This window comes from Tetrao urogallus (assembly GCF_951394365.1).
Source record: "Tetrao urogallus genome assembly, chromosome: 1".
Taxonomy (NCBI): domain Eukaryota; kingdom Metazoa; phylum Chordata; class Aves; order Galliformes; family Phasianidae; genus Tetrao; species Tetrao urogallus.
Window position 1 is genome coordinate 81,777,581 of NC_136813.1, and position 26,336 is coordinate 81,803,916.

The following is a 26,336-nucleotide window of genomic DNA, read 5'->3' on the forward strand; positions in this document are numbered from 1 at the left end:
GTTTCTGCAGGTTTTTTTTCCAGTTGTTTCCTAGTACTACAGAAAACTGTCAAAGTTTTTAAGAAGAATCCCTCTTGAAAAGCAGCTTCTGCCCACTAATGTGAAATAGTCATAAAACAATAGTCCTGTGAGTCACAGAAGCCATGACATAGAAAAGAATGTATTATTCACATGGAGGGAGAATTTCTAAACTAAAATACTTCCCATATTAGCAAGTTTCTTTCTTCTGGAAATAAAATTTCTGTATTGCAGCAAATAAGATTTCTTGCTATTAATATTAAAAGGCTTTTTAGTGATATTATAAAAAGGGTCTTGGGATTTAATTGAGACTTGTCCTGGCATAAATTGATTTTAGTTTCTTTTCGTTATGACAGCAATTGGTCAGCAGTCAGCAATTGGACAGCAGTCAGGTTTGTTTTAGGATGCTTTGAGTTTAGAGATAAAAAGTAAATATCTGTGCAGACTGAATTATCTATGATTCTATCTATTTTTATTCTGTTTGGAATACAAAATGGTTTACAAGAGTGCAAACACAGGATGATACCACAGGTCCACAACAGTAAATACGATTCAAAAAAGCCACAACAGGAATACAATCCTGTAAAACAAGTTTAGAGATATTAGGGAATACAGAACTGAATAAACAAGAACAGGATGTAAGAATAAATTCATTTATGCTGACTGCAGTAAGATAATGCATAAAAATAAATCCAGTCAGACCCTAAAACTGGTGAGGAAAGAATACACTTTTCTAGCCCTCTAAGCAAGCACAGAAGTTGAGACATTCGTAACTTCTTGACATTGCCTTCCAATGCCTGTTCATTGTTGAAGTGCTGTCAAGCTTAGGAAACAGTGTGGTACCAGGAGGATAAGCATCTTTATAACCTTTTTAACTATTTTACTTTTCTGCATTATTTGGGATTCTAAATTGCAGTGGTATTGTAAATGGACTAACAATAACTCTTTTAGTACTCTGACACGTTAGAGAAACAAGAATTTTTTGGCTCTAGTTATGTTCCCGTTTGCCCACTGAGTTTGGTTGTTCTTGTGTGGAGCCTGGAGTTGAGAACAGTGATCCTTCTGGTCCCTTCCAAATAAAGATATTCTAAGATTCTATGATTAACAGTTCTAGATTCCACCTTTTCATCCGTAATCCTTAGGCAGAACAGTAGTTTTTGAAGCTGTGGGTTCAGTCTTTACATGAACTATTGAAAGCACTGTCTCTTTAATCTTTTCCACTATTCAGTAACTTCACAGATTGAATTTCTTTGTTTTTCTCCATGTAAGTGAAATATTCTAAGGCTAAACAGAATATTGCTGCAATGCAATTGGAGCACTTGAGTTTAGACTAGGAGCTAATATCTTCAGAGAATATCCTCCAGCTTTGTTTTCTTTGTGTTACTTCTCTTTACAGGAAAAGTTCTGTTGCACAATTTTTAGTCCTTTCTCTCAGACAGCAAAACAAACATTTCTAAATCTTCACTCTACTGTATTCTATATGCACACATCATAAAAAACATCAGCTGCAAAACAGCTGTCAGTTTTAGTAAAGCTCATTGGAAACAATGAGCTTTCCACAGAAATTGCATATGATGCATTAATAACAAAAATAACATAGACCTTGGTACTTTTTCCCTCCTAATGTTATCTATGAGTTCATGATGTTTCTTGTGGCATAATGCAAGGGAAAAAGGAAGGTAAAGAGGGAATCATACACTCTGAGAAGAAGGTTTCAGGATTGTATTTACAAAATTCTATTGGGAAAAAAAAATTCTTCAGAGAAGACAAAGGACCCTCATTTCTTATACATTTATTAGTGATTATTTTGATTATTTCCTTGGCCTTTGCAAAAATGAAGTTAAGTAGGCCTAAATGTTGTTGCTGTATGATTTTATTATAATTTTAGGAGCGAGCACTGATTTAACTGTAGTGGTCTCTTACAGAGATCAGCAATCATACGTCAACGATAACAGTTTAAATAATACATCTTATGTTCTGGCTTTGATCACTTTCATGCAAAACCTGCTCCAGAATCTATTAAGATTAACACAGACCTAGAAAAGGTAAGCAAAGAAATATCAACAATCATCCAATAAGAAACTTTTGAGCTGTTAAATGCCTTTCTAATTCAGAGACATTTTGGACATTTATGGTCACAGCAGTAATTTACATCAACTTTCTCTCTTCTTTTTTTAATGAGTAATGCTTCCAGCCAGAATCGCTTATCTCTTATAGATCTCAAACTAAAACTAACCTCAGACTCTAAACTAATTTACCCTGTCTACATGAAGTTATCTTTTATTGCCATTGTGGACTCGAATGTGATTTATGCACATACCATGTAAGGACTCATCAGTTTTGAGATCTGTAGAAGGCAACATGTGCTAACATTACCAAGTAGAGGGACTTAATTTACAAGTAAATAGGTTCCAAGGAGTTTGAAAAGCCAGCTACAATTTCTCTAACTGATAACAGCAGCAAAAAGAAAGAAAAAAACTATTTCAACTTAATCCACAGTTTGAAGAATTAATTAAATCTTTGTATCCAAGTAACTAAACTATAAGAAAATTTCATTCTTTGGTAAAGAGACAAAAGAGTAAGGAAAAAAAAAAAAGGATTATTATAATACAGTTTGTGATCTTGCACTTAAAGAGCAAGTAAAGCAAAGTTGGCAAGATGGAGATCATTCAAAACTTCCTCAACATCTATTGACATTATGTTACTATGATGTGTATTGTGGTCTTGCACCACTGTGTTTGATAAACCAGAGCTGCTTGTTTTTGCAATATCGAAAAGTGAATGTGTTATTCATACAAGTCTGAATAACAGCGATTTTAACAATTAACTTTTTATTTTCCTATTTAATAGAGAAGATTTTTTTAGTGGTTGAAAAGAAGGAGCTGAAAAGGTCTCTAAAATGACCACACACAATTCATCTGATGAATCAGATGGTTTCTGCTGGTTATATGTCGCAGAGGTAATACAAATTGCAAATAAGCACATTAACTCATTTATATAATTGACATTCATTTTCATAAAGGAAGTGGGTCTTGTAATTAATATATATCAATTTTTTATGATTTGTTAATCTTTGTTTTAACTTAAGATCTATTATGGAGAAAAAGATTTTATCTATAAGGGATTTTCAGTGTTCGTTAAGTGATCAGATGAAGGTTTGACAATTCAAGATAAAATGTTATTGCAAAACTTTGTGTTTACTTCACTCAACAAAACAAGAATATTTAGGAAACACAAACACTGCTATCCAATGAAGATTTTTTTGTTGCATGCTTCGAAGTTTGTGAGATATTATGCCTGGTGATCGTAAAGATTATGTTTGAGACACTGTATCTAACTGCAACATAGATCTTTGTTCTGCTTCTCCCAAGGACACCCAAATTCTATCTAATACTTGATGTCAAAATCCTCTCTGCAAGTTTAGGTACTATGATTCATGAGCAAGACAAGTGTCACATTAGAACAGACACAAAAGCCAAGTTACACTTAAATTGAGAAATGGCAAACATTTTTTCCTCTCTTCTTCCCTTCCCCTTTGCAGTGATGCAAATCTTCAAAGAAATAATATTTGTTAAACCTCAACATTTATATCAGATTCAAGGTAATCATTACAGGTGTTTATGAATGATAGTATTAACCTGATTTCCATGTAAAACAGGAAAGGTTTCAGCATAAATTCTGTAAAAGCTGAAAATGAGGACCTATATACATCAGAAGATGTAAAAGAGAAAAAAAATAAGACTTAAATTGAGAGGAAAAAGGTGGCAGTGGTTAAGTATTCTTTTTGCAAATATGCGCTGACAGATACAACCCCAGAAGCTTCATCAAACCAAAATAGACCTTGCCTAATCATCCACGTAATATGACAGAAAAGTAAATCAGGGAATCTAATTTCCCCTTGTAAATGAAAGATATCAATTTTTAATGAGAATGTGAATAATTTATTTTTTCCCCTATAAAAAATATTTTGAATACTTTATTAATCTTAGCAATAGTATGACAAATTTCTAAAGAGAATTGAAGCAGTAGAATAGTAAGGACATGGTGCTCATTTTAATTAAATTATTCCTCCCCTACAGTGAACAATTTTAAAGTCACCATTTATCAAGAACAGGAGCTGTAGTAACATTGACACAGGTTACGTTTAATAATATATAGTGGATATGGAGAAATACATAATTTCAGATGAACATGTAGGTATTGCCACAACTAAAATATTTATCAAAATAGTTGCACACACACACAAGAATCACACCAAGTCATATTACAGCAATTAGAATAGATGCCTGACACATACATTTACATTTCCTGTAATTTCACTACAACTGAAGTATATGTTCTTTCTTATTTAGGGATTGTCTCAGATATAAGAAATTAAACATACCAAAATATGCTCCTGAAATATCAACTTCATCCACCACTCAATGACACAAAATGCATCTTTCCCAGCATGAATAACTTGTCTGAATTATGAATGCAACTCTTAGCAGCTATTCTTTCAATTAATCACATACCCTGCCACAGAACTAAACGTACTATTTGAACACATTTGTGAAAATTGGTTTTCAAAGATACAAATATATCTGTCCCTCTTTAAAATCCAGTCTTCAGTATGTTAGAATTTTGCCAACATAGATACTTGACAAGTGTTGTTAATGACAGGTACTGAATGGAGAGCAGAGAACAAGGGCAGACATCCAACAGACAATGCTAAATCCAGGAAGAGTACAAGTTACAGAATCCCTTTATGATTTGGCCATTGTCCTTTGTGGGAAACCCACAAGATAATGAAGTGAAATCTCTGGCATGCTATTGGGATTATTGCCTAAAGGGGTACAGAAATTATGATGGGGAACAGGGGAAAGAGAAGATTTGCAGAGTACAAAAATTATAGGAAGTTAAGAGAAGTGAATATGGGAGAGAAAATAGAAAGACTGAAGTGGATGAAGGAGGAAAAGCATAGGAAAATAAAGGAAAAAGGATAAAAGACACCAGCTGTGTAAGCAGGTGTTGATCAGTAAAGCTGTCTGCCTAAGCCTCAGCTCAATCACTATCTTTTACTCTTATTAAATCCTATTTCTAACTATCTTCTGTGTAAATACACTTCCTATTCTGAATCTCTGTGTGTCAGTGAGTAGCAAACTTTAAGCTGGAATAGACAGCAAGGAGGATATGGCTCTAGCATCAGCTGTGGTAGAACGTTTAAGAACAATTACCAGAGGGAGCAGTGCTTTGTGTTGGTGGCAGGATGTCAGCTGCTGTCTTATATCAATCCATACTAGCCAGCAAGGTCATCAGTGTCTGGGAAAATCCATGATAAGGATCAGTGACTGGCCATCAGACTGACTTTGCATATTAGGTCAGACTTAAATCTGTGCTAGTTTAGTATTCAAGAGACTAGCAGTCACGCATGGACATATGAGCTGGTGAACAAATACATACAAATACGTTCTGCTGGTGAACATCAAGCAAGATTAACCAGGAAGTGGGAGCAGACCAGGATCCAAAAAGACCCAAAGTCTATGCTGATGACCAGGTAAGGAGCCACAGATCTGAGTACTGAAGAAACTTAAGTTGCATGATAGCATTCAGAAGACCTGAGGGTAGTGTTAATGCATCAAGAGAGTGAGGGCAATGTCTGTACCTCCAGCACAGCTCAGTGCCAATCAGTCAAATACCCGAAAATGCAGCAGGCTGTCCATGCTGTTCATAATTACATGTGTGCTAGCTGTTTTTATGGGAATGCTGGTAAAGGCACTGCTCTCTGCACTGAACTCTGGGATTGGTTGTTTGTACTCTGTGTGCGTGCCTGCCAGTATGTCTAGGGGAATAACTGCTCAGCTTGACTGCTGTGAGGCAGAAGACCCTGACTCAAATTCATCTCTGTAAGATAGGAAAACTAAATCTTCATGGTTCCAAAGATCATTGAACTCTAATCTTTAACAGTTAGATGTTCACACTGTGTTTTTATTAAGCATTCTAAATCTTTCACTACATCATAGACCCACTTAATTTTACGCTTTATTCGGCAAGATATTTTCTGCTATGGTAACAGCTTTGAATCCAACTAAGAAATATACTGCTAAACTAAAGCTCAGCCAATGCTGACTCCACCAAGAAGTAGAAAACAAATGTCTGCATGTCCAAAACATTCAGACAGTTTTCCTAAATAACTGCAAGGACTACTAAACAAAAGGAAAGAAAACAAAACAACCTTTCCCTTTGTATTCAAATTGAGATTACATTCAACAGAAAGTGATGTTGCAAGTTAAGATTATTTTCATAAAGCAACAGTGTTATATATCTATCAAAGAGTTGTCAAATAGAATTATGGGTGGAGGTGATAAACAGAATGTATAGAGCTCTGGATGAAAATTATGTATTTGGCAGGGCAATTATGGAAATACATGTGGGATTATTATTTTTTTTTTTCCACAAATAAGAAAAAAAAAGACACTCAATTTTGATATACATAGCTCTGTACTACACTGCACTAAATTCCAGGAGATTTCAGGAACAGCTTGGTTTTTGCAGTCTCCTCGGTATATCACTCCGACTGAGTATCAAGGCTTTGTGAAAAAGTCTAACAGTTCATAGAATCATAGAATCACAAGGTTGGAAATAACCTGAAAGATCATCTAGTCCAACTGTCTTCTCATTACCACTGCTACCACAAATTAAACCGTGTCTTGTAGCTCCTCATCCAGGCGCCTCTTGAACACTGCCAGGGATGGCGACTGCACCACCTCCCTGGGCAGCCATTCCAGTGCCTGACCACTCTCTGAGAGAAAAAGTTCTTCCTCATGTCTAACCTAAACCTCCTCTGGCACAAGTTGCAGCCATTTCCCCGGGGTCCTGTTCGTTGCCTGGGTGAAGACGCCAAGCCCCTCCTAACCAGTCTCCCTTCAGGAAGTTGTAGAGTGCTGTCTTCTAAATACCAATATACAGTGACTCCTCATACTATCACTGAAGCCTGGACTATGGAAAATGTGGGATACTATTTAGGAGGAGAAGGATCTATACTATTTAGGTAGGAGAAGGGTCGGAGTAGGGATCAGAACATCATACTGAAACAGACAAACAAAAAGCTTTAAGGCTGTGAAATAAAACTTTAAAAATGAAGCTGAAGCACAATTCAGTAGGGCATTTAAATTAAATTTTTGATTAAGAGAAATCTTAAGAAAGGGAAATCTAATGACATCTAGTTGGACTAGATGATCTTGTAGGTCCTTTCCAACCTTGTTATTCTATGCTTCTAAGGATCAACCGTTCATTGATTTTGAAGCTTGAGACACTATTGAGAAGGGCTGTGTTTCCACTATGGCTAAAAATTGTGATTTAGGTACTGAGTACATACTATATATAGAATTTGACTTTCACTTAGCTTTTTTTGATACTTGAGACTCGTTCTTCATTTCAGTCTAAAAGGCCACTTCTTCTTTAACAAAACAATCAACCAAAAATCAATGAAAACATTTTACAAAAAAAAAAAAGCTCTGGACAAACTCATTGTAGGAAAGAAGTGAACATTAATTCAACACTGTAGCTATCAAGCATTCTTAAGGCATAAAACTTCTGCGTTGAAAATTTAGTTTCAGTACTGACTTCAAGCATTTATGCTTTGAATAGTTAAAAAAATCAGTTTAAATTGCCTCTTTTCTTGAGGACAAAATGTAGTAATAAAAATAAATAAATAAATAAATAAAAACAAATTAAAGTTAAAACCAACAATCTCTTCCTTCTTTCATTCCCAAAAATCGTCTTCTGAAAAATATCAAAATTAATCACAATCTTCAATTTTCAAAACTGTTATGCAGAAGATTCATCCTCGTTCCTTACATATATGTCCTCATTTAAATATGCATTACTTTGAGGTAGTGTTTTCAAGAACCTTACATCTACATACTTTTTCTGTCTGTCTACTTTACAATTAATATCAGTATCAGAAGAGGTTTGTTTGCTTGCTTTTTGTTTAGTCTGCTGTCCACTTTCAGCAGAATTAGGCATAGGTCTCTAACACTCCATCAGTGCATTGTGAAACTCATCTGGATAAACAAGGACATTCAACTTAGACACAGCAGTGAAGCAAGAGCTACAGCATACTGAAAAATTATCCTTCTCTATCAGGAAGCTGCTGGCTAGTTTAGAGATGGCTGGAAACAATCATTAGATTGTAATTGGTATGAAGCATTGATGTGGAAGAATCTTGCACAGATGAATTCAAAGGAAACAGAGACATATTGTGGAGGACAGGTGTAACCGATATAAGACCAAATTCTAGAAAATCGAGCTTTGTTTAGGCTTGCTTCTTGAGCAGCAATTTGTTTGATACTGCTGATAATTGCCACACTGTACACATGTGGCTGGCAGTAGATTAATGCAGATAATTTAACTGCTAATTTAGGGCTAGAAAATTTGGTCTAATGTCTATAAAAATCTGTAAATACAGATTGAAAGAAAAGTGTCTCTAGAGTTTTCAGTGCATTTAGTAGCTAAACAGATCAAGATTAGAAGCAAGAACTAAGAAATGAGGGAGAGAGGAAGTAAGTAATTGTATCTTATTGAAGGACACATGGCTCCATCTTGTCCATTCACAGCTGTTACCAAATAGCTTAGCAGCAATATGCTGTAGAATTAATCATCTTTTCATTTTCTAGTTCTATTGAAATTAAGGGAGATAATCCCTTATCAAATTTAAAATACAGTAGATGTTTTTAAGTAGAGAAATAGGCTAAGATGAAGTTAAATAACAGCCTTCTGGGAGGCCAATGCACATAGTTCAAATGCTCTGAAGTGCTGTATTCAGGTGCTCAATAACAAGCCATGAGATTCTGATGAAATGTACTGCATGGTCTGAATTAAATCTGTGAGGCAATTATACATTTAAAATCTGTTTTCCATCATAAATCTACATGGGAGGACTGTACAAAAGATGAATTTCTGTTATCTTTCCTGAAGATCATTTTTCTCCCTCTCTCTCCTTTTACAACATATGAAAGCATGCTGAAGTAGATAAATCGTTTACTGTTCTACTCTTTGAATTCAAGGGACTGATTTTAAAAGAACAACGACCAGCTATCAACACTTTCTATTAAACTTATAGTATTGCATTTCACTTTATTCATCCTAAGTTATTTCACTAAAACAGTTGCCTGGATTTGAAAAAAAACAAGATATGCCCACCCTGTATAATATGTAAACAAAGGTAAAAATAACGCCTATAACAGACTAGAAGTATATACAATATATGCCCTGAAGAAACTCCAGAAAACTACAAGGAACAAACTTCAAGTTTTATGGCTCATTGTACCAGGATACTTTCCTGTTTTGTTGTACCAGTATATGAAGCAAACATTTTGGTGCTGAAAAGTATATATAAATCATTAACCCTATAAATCCCACCACCTATAATTAGCTTTTCCTGATAAGAATATTTTTGAGCAGAATCTAATCTGCTAATTCTCAGTCAGCTTTCAGGAGTGCCTTAAAATGTGACACATTTTAAGTGTCACATTATCAATTTTCTCCATGTGAGGAAAGCCTTGAATGTATTGAGATTTTAGGGAGCTCTCCAGAGTTTCCCATGCTGACAGTAGAGACAAATCTGCACTCAAGAATGCCACCAGCTTGAATGCACTGACTTTGACAGCATATGCCTCTGGAAAAAAATATATGGCATAGACTATATCACTGCTGCTGTCACATCATGTTGCAGTAGTGTTATCCTTTCAAATAAAGTACGCTTCTCCAACAGCTATAACATTAGATCACTGCTCTTACAAAGTTTTCACATGGTTGGGAGATTTAAGTCAGGGTGATTCAGCCATCAGGAATTTGCCATGTACATGGAGAAGGAAGGAGTCCTATGCGTTTCTCTCTTGTTAGAAATTTTACAAAGCAAATCTGCATCTATACAAGCTTCTGAGTTCCACAATGGCACTTATCAGAATCAAGCAAGATGCTAGCTTGTGGTTCAGACAAGACTACAGCCACTTACATAGGCAAAAATGGCCAAGATGACAGAACGTTATTGACATGAATGCGCTCTGAAAAGGTTGCTACTTTGTGGTGAGCATAAACAGTCATTTCTTTATGAGCATGTGTAATCTGTGTTGAAGTTCACCTGCCTGTGATGCAAAGATTAATCAGACACATTACAGGTCCTCAATTTTGGATTGATTTTACTGGGTAGGTTGATAAGGTGTGAGAAATTATCTAAGTCTTGAAAGATAAGAAAAGTTTAAAAATGCATACAGAAATGCTGAGATGGTACTAACAGAACAGGGGCTCTACTGGAGACAACAAAAAATGAAAAGGCGCAAAAAATCAAAGGGAAGAAAGCGCAGCTGGCAACATCATGCATCAGTACATTCCAAGAACAGCAGCTGACCTTTCCCCAGATGACTGATGTCAAATCACGCAGCAGAGATACATCATGTATCTCACTGGGAACATTGAGCATATTAATACTTAGTCAAGTTACATATTAGCCCTGGTTATCTACTACATGGATTAGTGAATAAATTGAATCTGTGTATTCTTAAATTACACACATGCTGATTGCAGGATCTCTATGCGCACTAACAGATGTCTTCCATGAGTCTCACTGTCCTGATCTGAAGTCAGACAGACATCTAACACTTACCTATGAAGCCTTTTGGCACTGATTTTACCCAATTGTGAAATACTTAATGAGACAATCAAAGAGAAAGCTCAAGCCAACAATCTCAGCCCTAAGTTTTAAAGTGAATTAGATTCAAACCAAGCTGTTTTATCTAGATTTACATAATTTCCAAATTACTTGCCTAAATAAAGTGCTCAAATTCAATATCAGTTACTGTCATCACTCCAGAATAACAAAGTCTGCTCTCTCCTTAAAATCTTCCTCACAAATAAATCTAGAATAAAAGTTATTTACACTTTATAGAAGATATTCAAGAAAATCTAACTCGAGAACCACAAATTCTGTCTTTCCGCATGCTAGCTTATTCACCACAGGCACTAGAGGTCAGTCTCATGGACAATGAAGACTTTTGATCTAGAACTAAGCTGTGTACTTTTTCAAAAAGAATCCTGTGTAGCACAAATAATTCATGTATTCCAGCTTATGACCTACTTGTATGAGTTTTATAGCTATTGAACAGCTTTACTGCAGAAGGTTAAGCATGATAGTTTCAAAAGATGAAAATTCAGGGAAGGAAGTAAAGATTAGAAAAAGAGAGAAAATTGAAACTAAATAAAAGTAGTAAATACTCATCAGAAAATAGAAAGTCTTGAATAGATGAAACAGAAGAGTAGTTAAACCAAGGAAATTCAAAGGAAATCTGGCAACCAAATCCTCCAGCAAATCAATTAATTCCATCAGTTTCCCTATGAAATCTTAAGTTTCCCTGAGAAACTATGCACCAAAAAAGAAGTGTTGAATCTTAAACCTCCAATAGAAGGGAAATGTTTTCTTAAATGAATTTCCTAACTGTTCTCCTTTATTTTATTATGGTTTGCAACAAAGTCTCTCCATCTGTGGGTAAACTGAATTCTTTTTGAAAATAGATCACAAGGTGTGCTTCATTTACTCAGAACTGCATAATGCATGAGATCAGGCCTGAAAGAGACACATAGAAAACCTCCATAATGCATGTACTTTAGATGTCAGGTCATAAGCACCCATTTCGGGCAACACATCCACCACTGCTGTCTCACTCTATTTGTTAATGTAAACATAGTTTAACTGACCCTCTTACAACTGAATAACCTCAGCAGTTCAGAAAGATATTTCTTTTTTCTCCAGCTAATTTCATTATTAATAACAGTTTCTGAAGATAAAAACAGGGTACAACTTTGTATAAACATATTTTGCTTCGTCTTTTTACTGCTTGAATGCCCCTTTCCTATGGGTTCTATGTTATATGATACTGACTGCTTCCTGACACAACCTCAGATGTAAGATATGAAGTATTAAAATTAGTCCATGTCGTCAAAAGTGCTTAAAACATGTCTACATAAAACAGTGAAGAAAGGCAAAAGAGTATTATTTACCAACTTCATTTCAAAATATTCTGCTAAAATGGAGAACTATTTATCATAGATCATTTTTCTAGCTCTTTCAGTCGTTTTGTGATAATGAAAGCATTATAAAAGAAAAAGAGGGAGTGTACAGACTAAGAAAACTGGGAAAACCAGTTATTTTCATTGTCTTTCCATCTTTCAAAGCAATCACAAGTGAAAAAAATAGAAAAACTTATACAGAATTACTAAAAGAAAAAATAGATGAAAATAAATACAGAAATAAAGGACTGTCTTGAAAACTGACCTTTCAGGAAAATGGCCTGGAGACGTGAACAGAATTTATAACCTTTCTTAGTTGGAATTAGTTTAAAAGGTAAATTATCCATAATCATAGCAGACTGCACATCATAAAAAGTACACTAAAATGCTTTTGCAATTATTGCCTAATAAAGTATGAAACAGTAATAGTAGTAAGCTTCTGAAGTGCATACACAGAATTTTAGTATCTCATATTTAATTGCCAGGCAGTTATTTGTTGACCTTACAGAGCATACATTTATTGAATATATATTAGTTTGCCTTCCTTAGTACTTGGGAAGTTAATAAATACATTTATTTTACACTATAGAAATGTTAGAAGGCAAAAATGAAATAGCTCCTCATAAAGATCTCAATAAAAAAAGGTGAGGAAAGAGATGATCATGCAACAAGTGAAAAGCCAGCATTAAAATGCAGAAGTTTCTAAATATACGCTACAAAGATTATGATGAAATGTGAAGAGAGAGATCTAAAAAACTTGGTTTTTTGTTTGATGCTTCAACAAGTCATTCACAATAGTCAAACTTCTTGATATCCTGGAACATCTTTGAGTTATGCTAAGCCATAATCTGCCACGAATGAAAGTCAAATGGAAAACAGGATCATAACTTCAGTATCAGGACCATTTAAGCTACAGCAATATATGTTACTGGGGAAGAGTCATAAGCAGTCCAGCTTGTTGTTTGTTTTTTTTTTTTAATTATTATTTTGGAACATAAATTTAAGCCTACTTCACTATTTCTGAATTTCTACTTTCAGTCTTTGCATTAGTCAAAATAGGTAGTGAAGCAAGACAAGTAATAAATTAGCAGCAAGCAATCAAGTTTTTTTCCACAAGTGTACATAAGTACTCAAGCACATAAAATGATGTAGTAATCATATTGTGGCAAATACAGTCAGAAAAATATTTGCTTTCAAAATGTTTTCATAGTATTTTTAGGTAGGTAACAGTGCTAACGCAGTTTTTCTAAAACCTGTACCTGATTCACATTTCATCTACTGCTTATGTAAATTTTTACTTCTTATTCTAAATCCTTCTTGCTATATCCCTCAGAAATAATGCTGTGACATAGGAAGTTTCAAAGAGTGAAAATAAAGAGTTTGCTACATTTCCTACTACAGAAAGGTGTATTCAAGTACAGCTTCGGGAAAACCACACTATTTGAACAAAAACGGAAACAAGTAATCCTCTTTTCTTTTTTCTAACTCACGTCCTTAATTAGAGTAAGACATCGTCTCTTTGAGGAAAGTGATATGGCTATTCTGATATCTGTATTAACATGCAATTCCACAAGAGAAAGAAACGGATACAACAGATGCAATTGTATGAGATACTACCAAAGCAGAATTATATATTTAATATACGGTTTAAGATATGAATACCATCATATACATCCTACCATATACAATCTGTAAAATTTTGGTAAAATTACAGCACTAAGGGCAATTAACTATGGCAGTCTATCTCGGATCAGATGTGATTGAAAATATCATATAAAATCTAGCTCAAAATCTCTGTGCAAATAATTTAATTCTTTCCAGACAGTTCAAGTTAATAATTTCTAGATTTTATTGTCATGTTTGAAACTACCACAAGCAACATACGAAAATAGAGAAAATGGTAATTTTCATTGAAAACTAAATCATAGAAAAAAAGAGTTCAAAGGACAGGCAAGTCTGAAGAGGAAAATAAACATATCAAAATACTTATGAATTCTTATTTTGCTTTCTATAAATTCAGTAAAATGTAAAGTGGTCATCAAATGCTTAACACATTTATTACTGTGATTTCTTACCCCTTTCTTTTACCCTTACCTGACTCTTCAAACAAGCAAACATTTTGTTTCAAAAAGAATTTCTTACTAATTACACGTTTTTCCTTTCTGGTGCTTCAAGTTTTAGGAAACAGTAACTTACTGTGGGATTTCCTAACAAAGAACTTTAAAGAAGCTGTTCAGTTTAAATTTAATTCAGAATTTTAACGATTGCTTTCTTCTACATGATAGTTCTAAAATACAACTTTACTTATTTGAATTTAGTCTCTTAATTCAGAGCATCTTCTAGGACTGCATCAAGACTGCAGTACTGTATGGGCTCATTCACCTTTGTATATCATAGATGTAGTAGGTATTATGGAGTCAGGCTACAGCCCTCTTGTTTGTTTTCACAGAATCACAGAATCACAGAATTGTAGGGGTTGGAAGGGACCTCTAGAGATCATCGAGACCAACCCCCCTGCCAAAGCAGGTTCCCTAAACCAGGTAGCACAGGTAGGCGTCCAGGCGTCCTTTTATTTGTAATCATTATTCCTACAAACATTTGTGCTTTGCTGGTTAAGACATTATTTATAGAAGAATTCATTTTTCAAAAGTCTAAGCAAATCATTGCAGAGGTAAGAGAATAGTAACCATCAAAAATAAACAAATCGAACATGATAAGAATTTTACTGGATGCACCTTTGATTTATTTTTAATTTTTTAAGTAAAACAAACTTCAGTTACATTGGGCTAATTCTTATTTTCATGTCAGTCAGATTCAGTGCATCAAATGGAAGAGCTATGCTTAATAAAATGCTGAATTTTATATAAACTCTAGATTTGACGGGCCATAAAAGATCACACTTTGTAAAAATTTCCAAGTATAATACAATAAATTACATACCTCGTGTATTTTTGAGTAAAAGGTGGAAAGCAGATTCCTTACTGGTTGACTCAGAAAGAACGGATGCATTGAGATAACAGCTGCACTGCTCCTGATCTAATGAGAGGAGAAACAAAAACAATCCACATTCAGGGAAACTCATTTAGAAGTTAAAAGTGTTTTAACATTTTCCCTAACAAAAGAGATTCGAAGATGGATGTTTTGAAAATACATTTGCAAATGGGAAGATAAATAGAGCTACCATATGGATTTTTTTCTTAAATGTAATTGAAATACAACACTCTACCTAGAAAAGCAAAGTTTAAATCATTTGCAGTTAAACAATATCCAAATTAGCAAAGACACTCTTTTTTAGATAACAAAAACAATGTACATTTTGTAAGTCTCAATCTTAGTTTGGAATTTTTTTGTGTGGAAATGAGATGACTGAACCACTGTGCATGAAATCTTCTCTGGGAAATAAAGCAAGTCTTAATAATCAATAATATGAGACAGCTATTTTAATATCATTGTGCATACACCTGTACCAAAAGCAATATTGTATGCTGCCACGGGTATTGGTTTTGATAAAGCAGATAAGATTGGATTCCAAAAGGGAACCAATTTCACATACCCAACTCCTAATTATCATTGTAACTTTAATATTTTATTTGATCATGGCTCTTCAATCTTTGAAGTGAATGTCCTCTAGAAGACAGTTGCAGGTTTCTTTGTTAAACTTTAAAATATACTCTGTCCATTGAAAACATTAAATTAAATTATCCACGTCAACTGAACTAAAGTGTTCTAGACGTTAACTAACCACTAGTACCTAGGGGCAATTGTTTTAGACTCTGTGGTTGAGTATTCACTGGCAATTTCAGTACTATAAATCATATATTAGTTTTGTTGCTTCTGTAATGTCTTGGTAGAAAAATTGTATAGCAATGTTCCCACAGCAGCAATTACATTCAACTTGAAACAGGTCAGCTATTAAAAACCATCTGCAATGAGTTCACGTATTCTGTAACTCTGATCACTGGTTCAAACTGGGACAAATTACATCCTGTCAGGTAAGTATTACTCCCACAAGCATTCTTAATGTAGCCATGAATGTTTATGTAAGAGTAGCAGATTTAAGCAACACATATGTATAAAGTTCCCAGGAAGAAAAATTCTTGTTCATAGTTGCTGTCAGGTCCACAATTTCATACCTTCATCAAAAAATCTCTAATGGTGAGTGGTTTTACTTGTTCTATATTTATCCAAAATAAAACCCTCCTTGCACTAAAATATCATTCAAAATTCACAGAACCTTTCTGAAGAACAATGCTCTTGGGTTTGACAATTCTTCAGAAATGAAAATACAGCTTCAGAAATGGTCCAATTATGCACTTCCAATTAATTCTGTTTTCAATGCTAAACTATGCAATTCTAAACATATTTTTGAGTCTGTCTAGGCAAAAGATTGAAATCAAGATACAGCTAGTGTCTGAAACTTCTTTAATTTCTTCTTCTTCTTTTTTTTTTAAAGTAAATCTTTAATAGTTTATGTTTGCTGTTTTACAATTTTATTGAAATGTCCTATTTTCGTTCTTGCCACTCCAAAGAGGTACATGATCTGAAATACAATTTCAGATCAAGATCAATCAAACATTTCATTCTGCATTCTGACTTGCTACTTTTTGCCAGTTTCCCCATTCTGCTCTCTCTCTGGCCCGCAATAACTGTGAGAAGTTCATCATGAGATTTAATAAGGGAATGCATCCAGTAACCTGATCCTATGCTAAAAATTTGGCTAAGACGTTTACGGATGTTAGCTGCATGATTTTAAATTAATAAGCTTGCTGGTTCAAGAGCTGTTCTCAGAGACACTTCCAAAACTACTGTGAATTTGAGTTACCTGCTGACATAGCTATTTTTACTCTATGGATTTTTCAAGAAAAAAATAACAGAAATTTTTGAGAATTACTAGGCTGTCACTGTCTCTTTAAATATCAAGACTACCTTTCTTAGATTAGAACTCCTAGTCTAGTCTAGTAAGTCAGATGGAAGGTTACTATCATTATGTTTGAAGTAATAATATTATCCTTCCTGATCTGTTTGTGCTTGATCCAACAGCAAAAAATATGTACTTCATGCCTAGTCAAATTAAAATGAAGTATGGAGCATCGCAGCATAGGTAAGAAATGTAGTTTTGTCTATAAAACAGGAATGCATATGGTCTTCAAATACTGTTAATTTTTGGACATCCCATTAATAAACTGACACAAGCAAAGTAAACAGAAAAAGAAGTTCAGAAAGAGAAAATTCAGAGCTACCAAAATTCAGCTCTTGGCAGAAAAGGAAGTGTACTAAAACTAATGTGTTTATACTAGGATTACATTATCACCTCACAGATTAGCACTGTGGGGTGGCAAATTCATTCTTAATGTTGAGAAAAAAAAAAAAACAAATGAATTAGCTTCTACTGCACACTATGCTACCATATCTGTATTGCTATGGTATCTACAATATCTGAATTTGTGTATTAAACTATAGCTTGACAACAATAAAATTCAACTAAATGTAGAAGTCATTATGAAAATTATTTTCCAGATCATGTAAAAACCAGAAATACTAAACAAAACATTGCATGTGGGATCAGATTTCTCCTGCTCTGAAAAGAAGGAAATAAGTTTTGTGGCAAATAATTATACAAGGAAAAAACCATACAGTGCACAAACTCTTCTAAAGACAATATGAATATCTTATTATGATCACAAACACGCAAACAGTATTTACAGGTCACCAGCAGCAACTGAATTAGAAAATTAACATTATTAACATTACAGATTAACCTGATTAACAAATTCAAGACAGTTTTTAGAGGACAAGTACAGGTTTCGTTCCATAAAGATGATATTATAAATTAATTTTCTCAAAGAAAATTCTTAATAACTCCACAGATCACATGCACTGATTTGTACAGTAAAATAGACTGCAAACTTCTGATGCATAAAAGCCAACATCAGTCTTCGACTAAGCTAGCTGTTTCCACACTGTCTCTATTAGTGAAAATCTCCCTGGGACAAGTTGATGCTCCAGTTAAAAAGATGACCACATTTTCATTAAAAACTTTATGCAATGCAAGTTCTACTGATGTCCCTTAGAACATCACAATTAGATTAAATCACAGTACATTTTAGTATCAATGTTTAAGCTCTGTAAAACATTTATGAAGATACTGCTTTGAGGAGAAGTTTGTCTGTCATTTTCTATTCTTGTATGAATAGTAGATTAGACTAGCTTTCTTAAAAATAATATTTAGTAGGAATAAAGTTGTAAACTGTGCTATTTGGCACTAGATTTATGCTCAAGCCACACAGCTTGCTTATCTTAATCTTTCTTCTTGGTACAGATCAGAAGACCAGCTTCTATTTCACACGCTGCATTCAGTGATGTGCAGTGGGAAGCTTCATGTCATATATGAAATGCATATCTGCACTTCAGGAAATAACATAATCAATTAATTTCTGATCACATAGGGTGGGTTGCATAGCTAGAAATTCATAGTAATTCTTGAAGTGTCTGATCTGAGATACATATACTAAGCACAAAGGGGAGATGGAATGAGAAATACAAAGGAAGGAAGATTGCATTAGTAGAAACATTAAAAGTTTATTATATTCTCACCTGCCCCCAGGTTGATGAGTTGATGAGCAGGAGCAATTAGAAAAAAGAGATGTTCCAACAACTAATCAAGGTCCCTCTGGACCAAAAGTCTGCCACTCATACTGTCAGACACTGTACCCAGTTTACCTTACAATCTGTGTCACTGTCCATATAATTTATAAACCTGTGAATAATATGGACCTCATTGTCAGTCCTTGGAGTACAATATACATGAGCAGCAGAGGACCACAAACTGCTGATCAGTATCCTTCGAGACCAGTATTTCAGCCAAGCTTTCAGCCTACTCAGCAGCCCAATCGTCAAGACTGGACTTCAACAGCTTCCACATGAGAATGATATAGGTAACAGTAACAAAAGTCTTATTAAATCATAGTATATTGCACACTGCTCCCCCTCCATCTGCATAATTAGTCGTTTCTATGTGCAAGGCAATCAGGCTAGTCATTATTTGCAGTTAGCATATCCATTTGACTATTTCTGATTACCTTCTTGACTTTCATGTGCTTGGAAATGGAGTGGAATGTGCTGCACAGAGTACAGGAGGATGTGTCTAATTCTAATGACCCTATCAGGGACTGAAGTGAGACTGATCAACCTACCACTTCCTCAGTCTTTCTTCTAACATTTTAAAAGAAAGGAATAATATAACTTTTTTTTCCATTTATCAGGGACTTCTCCTGGTCAACATGAATTCTCCCTCACAATCACACTGGCCAACTCTTTCATAACTTTATGAATTTTATCTGGACTTGTGGATCTGAATGCATAAAAGCTGCTCTAACTAGTCTATTGCCTATTGCTTCCCTATAAGCTGCCCATCTCCATTTCAAACCACATTAATACATGCCCCTTTGGCAGCAAGTTTTGACTGTTATTTGTTTTTCAGCTTCAGTTTAGTAACATTTAATTGTATTACTCTAAAGAAATTGTATGGTATATGGCATAGATCTAACAAAACTAAGGTGTCATTGCAGATCTAAGCCTAGGAACCAACAAGAATGAAAATACAGTAAGAAGTTTTTGGAAACGTGTCATCAATTCAAAATGATGGCTCAGAAGATCTTACACTCAGATTCTCAGGAGATCTCTGAGAAGTCTTTTTTATTCTCAGAATCATAGATCAAATAAAAATGGTGACCATGGCAAGCTTATAAGAGACAATCAGATGTCTATGATTGCTATTGCAGGGAGACTTCACATGGTGGTGATTCTCTAAGAGTTTATTTCACTAGCAGATTGGAGAACTGCACTCAATTTTCTAGTTTGTGATGTAGTTAAGTTTCTCAAGTCTTTGTATTTCTAGTTCACATCTCAAAATTTGTAATTTATCCGAAAACAAGAATTCACTGCAACTAACAAACATGAATCTGCTTTTTTTTTTTTTTTTTTTTTTTTTTTTCACTTATTCTATGCACTACAAGCTTCAAATCATGGCAAGACTCTAGAAAATCCAACTTAAAATTTACCTGTGCATGTTTGACTTCGTTATTCTCTTATGCTTATGTTATTAATTTTGTAATTATGTTATTATGTTATTCTCTCATGGAATCTCCTAATGTCAAAATACTAGAAGTGTAGTTCAGAATAAACAACCAGCTACATGTACACATGAGTGCAGGATACAAAAGGTTACAGGTTTATGTTATTTCCCAGCTCATGCAACATAGTGGGTGCATGTGAATGATATACAATACACTTGTTGCTTACAAATGGAATGAGACAAATGTAATCCTGTCTCACAGACGCTGCTAATGAAGAAGCTTACCTCTTCCAACCCAAAAACAATACTGTACCTTTTAGCACGACATCTACTAACACATTTTCAGAAGTTGGATTTTTGAAGGTTATGATGACAGAAGAACCCTGGCCAATGTATGCACTTATGGTAGTTGGTTCCATCAACTGAGGTGGAAGACCAATCCCCGAAAGGTAAAAAATCCATTCCTTAATCTGTGGATGAAATCTGTGTCATTATTTATTATTATTTATTTATTTATTATTTGACCAGTCAGAACTATACTATATACAAAGGCAAACTGTTTATTTCCTTCTTCTAATATTCTACGCCTCATTTCTGTTTTGAGTGATTTTTAACACTTTGATTGTTTCTTCTTCCCTGAAGCTATCATATACATGTGTATTGCTATCTAGAAATCAATAGTACTGTTGAAGACTTTTCATATGGGACCTTGGGAGATGCTTACATTTCCTTTTTGTATGTAACTTTCATGCTAGTCAGAGCTTTCACTGTAGTGAATGGAAATATGTGAGTGATTGCAAAAGGGCAAGTCAAAGCACATATAATAGAAATTGAAAGGGCATTATATGATAAGTTTTCCTGGGAAGACACTGAATGAAGGGAAGTAATTCACTGATGGAACAGCAATATAATGTTACTTGAAAGATAAGAAGGAACATTAACAACTATATAATGAAGAAATTAAACTCCTTGGCCACCTGGGCATTTTGCTGGCTCATGTTCAGCCAGCACCTCAAGGGCCTTTTACTTCAGGCAACATTCCTGTTACTCCCTATACCCCATTCCCTATACCACAGCATGGGTACAAATACAGCACCACGGATTTAGCCTTGTTAAATGCCATGAGAAAGGACTCTCTCCACCAATCTAGCTCACTCAGAGCCTTCATGCTCTCAAGGAGATTGAAAGTTCCGCTTAATTTGGTATTATCCATGATATCTTCATTGTTTTAGAAAGGTTCACTCGATACAAGAAGAAAAAAGATTTTTTAACTTTAATGAAATAAAATTATTGGTAAAAGTCAGCCATGTCTAAAGTATTTAAATAGAAGTAAGGAAAAATAAAAGAGGAGAAAGCCTAGCTTTGTCAAGCTACTGGTGGGTATACACTGGCTTATAATTGATACATCTTTGATTTTGACATTGATACTAGCTAACAATTTTTTGTAAAAAAACAAACAATACTTTGACATTGATACTAGCTAACAAAAAAAGCAGTCACAGTAACCACAAGTGAATATATAAATAACTATCATATAACTATTACTACAAAATTCTTAATACAAGAGTTGTGAAAAGATACTAATCCAAAAATATTTTCCAGGCCCACCGTAAATTTGTGTGAACAACCTTGCTCACAGAAAGAAATTCTGCACTGTAATACTGTGAAAGGATGCACGTGTTCCTATTTTGTGCAGCTGAGATTTAAAGATCAGATTTGAGCTTTGTTGCTGAAGGCTCAGGCTCATGGTCTACAAATACAGAAGGCTGCAACTTCAAACTGCTCTTTATGACTAACTAGCAGAGACTTTTTGAACCCCACTGCTTCAAGTGCTGAGCACCTTTAAAACAACACTCTGAAGCTTTGTCAAACTGAGCTTTTAAAGAAAAAGACACACACACACAAAAAAAATTTAGAAGGCAGCTTGGAAAATAAAAGAACAAAAAATTCCATAGATTTTAAGATAAGCCTATTTTCTCTGAACTGCAGTTACTATTTCCACTCACCCACTGTGTGACAGAGCTCAAGATCATGAATGCTCAGTGCAAGAACTCATGAGGAAAGAAAAATGTTTGAACAAAACAAACCTAGAAAATTAAGCAAATAACATGGCAGGACCTAGGCTCATCTTCACTCTAACATTACTTGCAACTATTAAATTCTTTACACTACACTTGAATTCTAGTGATATGATAGCAGGATAAAAGAAATACATCAGGTATCTGGGCATGAGCTATGTTAAGGCTGACATTTCTGTTGTCCCAGTAAAGTTGATTTTAGATTTCACAAGATACAGCACAGTGATTAGCGCTAAACTCAGATTCATTTTGTGAAGAGCTTCTAGTGCGGCTTCAAACTAGAAACAAATGAAGCACGTGATATCACAGAGCAGTCTCTCTCAATCCAGCCAAGCACAATCAGAAACAGTTAAGGTTTATGCTATAAGTACTGTCATTAACTGATTTTTGATTAATCAGCTATTCAGCTTTCAGGTGGCTTAAGTGTCCATTTGGATATATTTAATCAGAGACATCAAAAGAGGGAAAACAATGTAGATTACAAGTTGTTTGAGGCATTCACCACTAACAAGAAACATTCTTTGATAATGGCTGTTATAAATGCAAATATTCACTGTCAGTTATCAGTACAACTATTAGCAAACTACAATAACCTAGAACTAATTTAGTAAGAATCGTAGCAGTGAAAATGAATGGAAATTTACAAAATTCAAAAGATTCGGTCATAAATAGATCACTCAAATTTAGATACTGAAAACATTAAAGGGACAAAGCAGCTAGAAGGACTGAGATACTTGGAGACTTGTGACTACTTGAAAGGAGATGCACTGAATGACAAGATTGAGGTGATAGGGCTCAGTTTGTTCCTGAAAGGTTTAGATGAATTATTTGAATGTTTTTTAACATAGAGGTAATACTTCTGTGTACCACTACAAATCAGACAAGACAATAGCATTTTGTGCTCTTGAACGGGTCTTGAACACACACTGTTCTCAAGAGGATTGCTGACTCCTTGTCTTTATCGTTAATAAGTATTTAAGAGGAGAGATCCTGAAAAAAATTGTTTTGCTAACAGAATCTGCAAATAATCTCTTACGAATGCTTCAGCGAGGAAGAAATTACCACACCATTTCTATCACTGCTTATTTTCTTCATACAGAAAATGTCCTTTTGCTGTATCACTTAAAACACTACTGAAAAGTTCTGGTAGCACTCAATTTGAATAATTCACAGCTCACTATTAAGACATTTGAGAGTACAAAAAGAATAAAGAGAAGAAATAGTGTGCACAGGAAATGCTTCACTCAGCTCACGTGAGGAAATATTGATGCACCTATCATATTATCAATTTTTATTTTTGTTTCCAGATGCAATTTTCAGTCACCTAATAGGTCACATTGATGATTCATGTTTCTTAATTTAGTAGTTATTCATTAACAATCAGGAAAATGCACAGAGAAAAAAAATGCCAACTCTTCTAAGACACTCAAAATAAAAAATACTTTCAACCAACCTGAAAGCATTAAGTGTCAGATGTATGACCTTTAAAAGTTCATATCAGACTGAAACAATTCAAAGTTTTGGAAACGCATCAAGAAATTTAATTTCAGAGGCTATAATACTAAGAAATGCCACTGCGGCAGCACTAAATACAGACAAACTGTCTAATTACCAAGAAAGCTAGTAGTAGTATTCATTACTAATTCAAGATCCTAGTCCATTACCTCAAATTCTAAAAGTGTAAACAGAACATCTTTGCATTTACTCTTTCATTATGCATTCAGCAATTAAATTTCAACTTGACCTTCAGATTGAAACCTATACTGACATACCTGTTAAAAGTATTATCTATTCTGAATTCCATGTGTTGTGAGCAGCAAATATAGTATCATACCTGAGAACATTTGAAGGTTATTGATGCTTTGTGATTTCCGCTTCCTAGGGCAGATGGACAGAATTGCACGGGTACTTCGGTGGTGGAATGAGGAGCAACAATTATCTGTACAAATGTAAGACAGAGGTCAATGAAAGGAGGGAAGGACAAATTATTTTGAGTCAGTTTCTCTTCTGTGCTTTGTATTGACAGTGCTGATGTTTATGTAATTAATGTGTTCCACCAGATTCATTCTCTACTTTCAGCATACATTGACTACTAAAGTAGCAAGTGTAGTGCAGTAAACAATCTTAGTGGCAGTCACTGCATGTTCATTTATTTCCCAGAAACTGCAGAGCTGGTGTTACTGATTGCTCCAAGGTCATGGACAGCGGCTCTCACAAATACCAGTCGAACATGGCTTCAGTGTCTGAGCATACTGATGATGCTAAAAGGTTATCATATTGACCTCCAAAAACAAATTGCCCTATAGGGCAAATACATGTCAGGTTTCAATAAGCTAGTGCTTTGCCTCTCTTCCTCTTACCTTAATCTAAACTAATATTGGAAATGAAGTTTCTAGTTTTCTCTTCTTCTGAAGTACACTAATTGAGTCCCAGTTGCATATGGAAAAGTAAAGTAGCTGAGTACAGTGGGGTCATAAATGTTTTGATGAACTAGGTAAGAAGTGAAAGAATAGACTCATGAATAATAAAAATACTGTTGCACTGACACAACGACCAGTTACAATCACTGAATTCACAACATCTGTATCTATGTTTTGTAATAAAAATGTCCTGGGTTTTTGTTATCATGCAGATGTTTAAATGTGAGTAAAAAGACATAACAGATGATCGATTTGAATGGTTATAAAATGAATATAGTTTACAACTAATAAAGGTCAAAACATCACCTCACAATGGCTAGTGCTGAAAAGCCCTTCTATAAAGGAAATGTCGTGCCTGGAAGAATAGGCCACCAAATAGCACTGAACATGAGTTACTAAAACAAGGGCTTCCACCAGCAGCCCCAACCCACTGCACCCACAGGCAGTAAGTAGAGCCATGATAGGGATAGAGTTTATGGCCTCCTGAGGCTCCAGGGCTCCTGGACACTTTCATGGCTCCCAGGCCAAGCCAGGGCCCCTGGTGGGTATAGCAGGGAGAAGTGTGCTCTCTTGCCCTGGGGCAGAAGCCCTTAATGAAGCTTCTGCTGCTCTTCCTCGCCACCTTGTAGCTCTCAGAGATAGACTCAGGCAGTTCTAATTTCACAGTTTCCACAGCATGATAATCATTGTTTCTGGAACCATAAGCTTGTGCATCCCACAGACAGTACGATGCTCACTGCACTAGGCCCACAGCTACTCCACTGTCACAGCACCTGCACTTCCCATCTGGGCAGCTCAGTGCCGCTGCATCGTCCACAATTTATAAAACTTCATATATCCAGTGGGTGGATGATAACTTTAAAGCACATCTGTCATCAGCAAACAACTGCCACCATCCTATGACTGCCAGTTCTGCAAATCTTCTCTGTTACCCCGAGTAACAGGCCTGAAGGAAAGACACTTCCCACAGTCCATCCCCATTTCCATCTGCCCAGGGTTCATTTAGAAGCTCATCATCTAACAGGAGACTGAACAGCTCATTAAAAAAAAATAATAATAATAAAATAAAAATAAAAAACACATTGGAGTTAAATAACAATTTTTTAAATTTTTTTTAAAGATAATCATCATGTCATGTTCCATATAAAGCAGTTACAGGATTCACTTGCAATTATTTATCAGTTTACAAGTAAGTAATGAAGCTGCTTCTAGTTACATGAAACTGTCAAGAGACTGAAAGATTTCAGATTTTTTTTAGACTTCATGAAGAACCTGAAAGTTCAGGAATACTTGAGGATAATTCATTTGGGTATCAGGAAAGAGTATCATTAATGAAGTCAGTACTTAAAATAAATGTGTTTAAATAAGAAATATTAGTCAAAATTAGGTTTTAGGCAATCTCTAGGAAATACAGATTTTTCTCTCACACTTTTTTTAACTTCGCTCATCTAACACAGCTCAACTTGAGACTGACAGCCCAGTCCATGGTTCTGTATCAGAAATGACATAACAAAAAATATGAAATACTGAAAGTACTGAACTACACAGAATTCTAAAATGACTCTACTAATTCTCTTCACACATTTTCTATTGGACAATCCCATCTTTCAACCGTTGTTCAAATAATTTGTTCTTATGGTTGTGTTTCATCTAAGGATCCCTCCAAACCAGCTTAGCCTCAGAATGCTTATGTTTAAATGA

At 34.8% G+C, this 26,336-nt stretch overlaps 1 protein-coding gene across 1 annotated transcript in view; it reads right to left on the reverse strand.

The window, feature by feature from the left end:
- Positions 1-26,336, reverse strand: part of CFAP47 (cilia and flagella associated protein 47) — a gene marked incomplete at both ends in the record, with an annotated part of 263,453 nt that overhangs the window by 40,503 nt on the left and 196,614 nt on the right. The window contains 3 exon segments of the mRNA XM_079549119.1: positions 15,004-15,099; positions 20,451-20,607; positions 24,050-24,154. Of these exon segments, the coding sequence (XP_079405245.1) occupies positions 15,004-15,099; positions 20,451-20,607; positions 24,050-24,154 (358 nt within the window).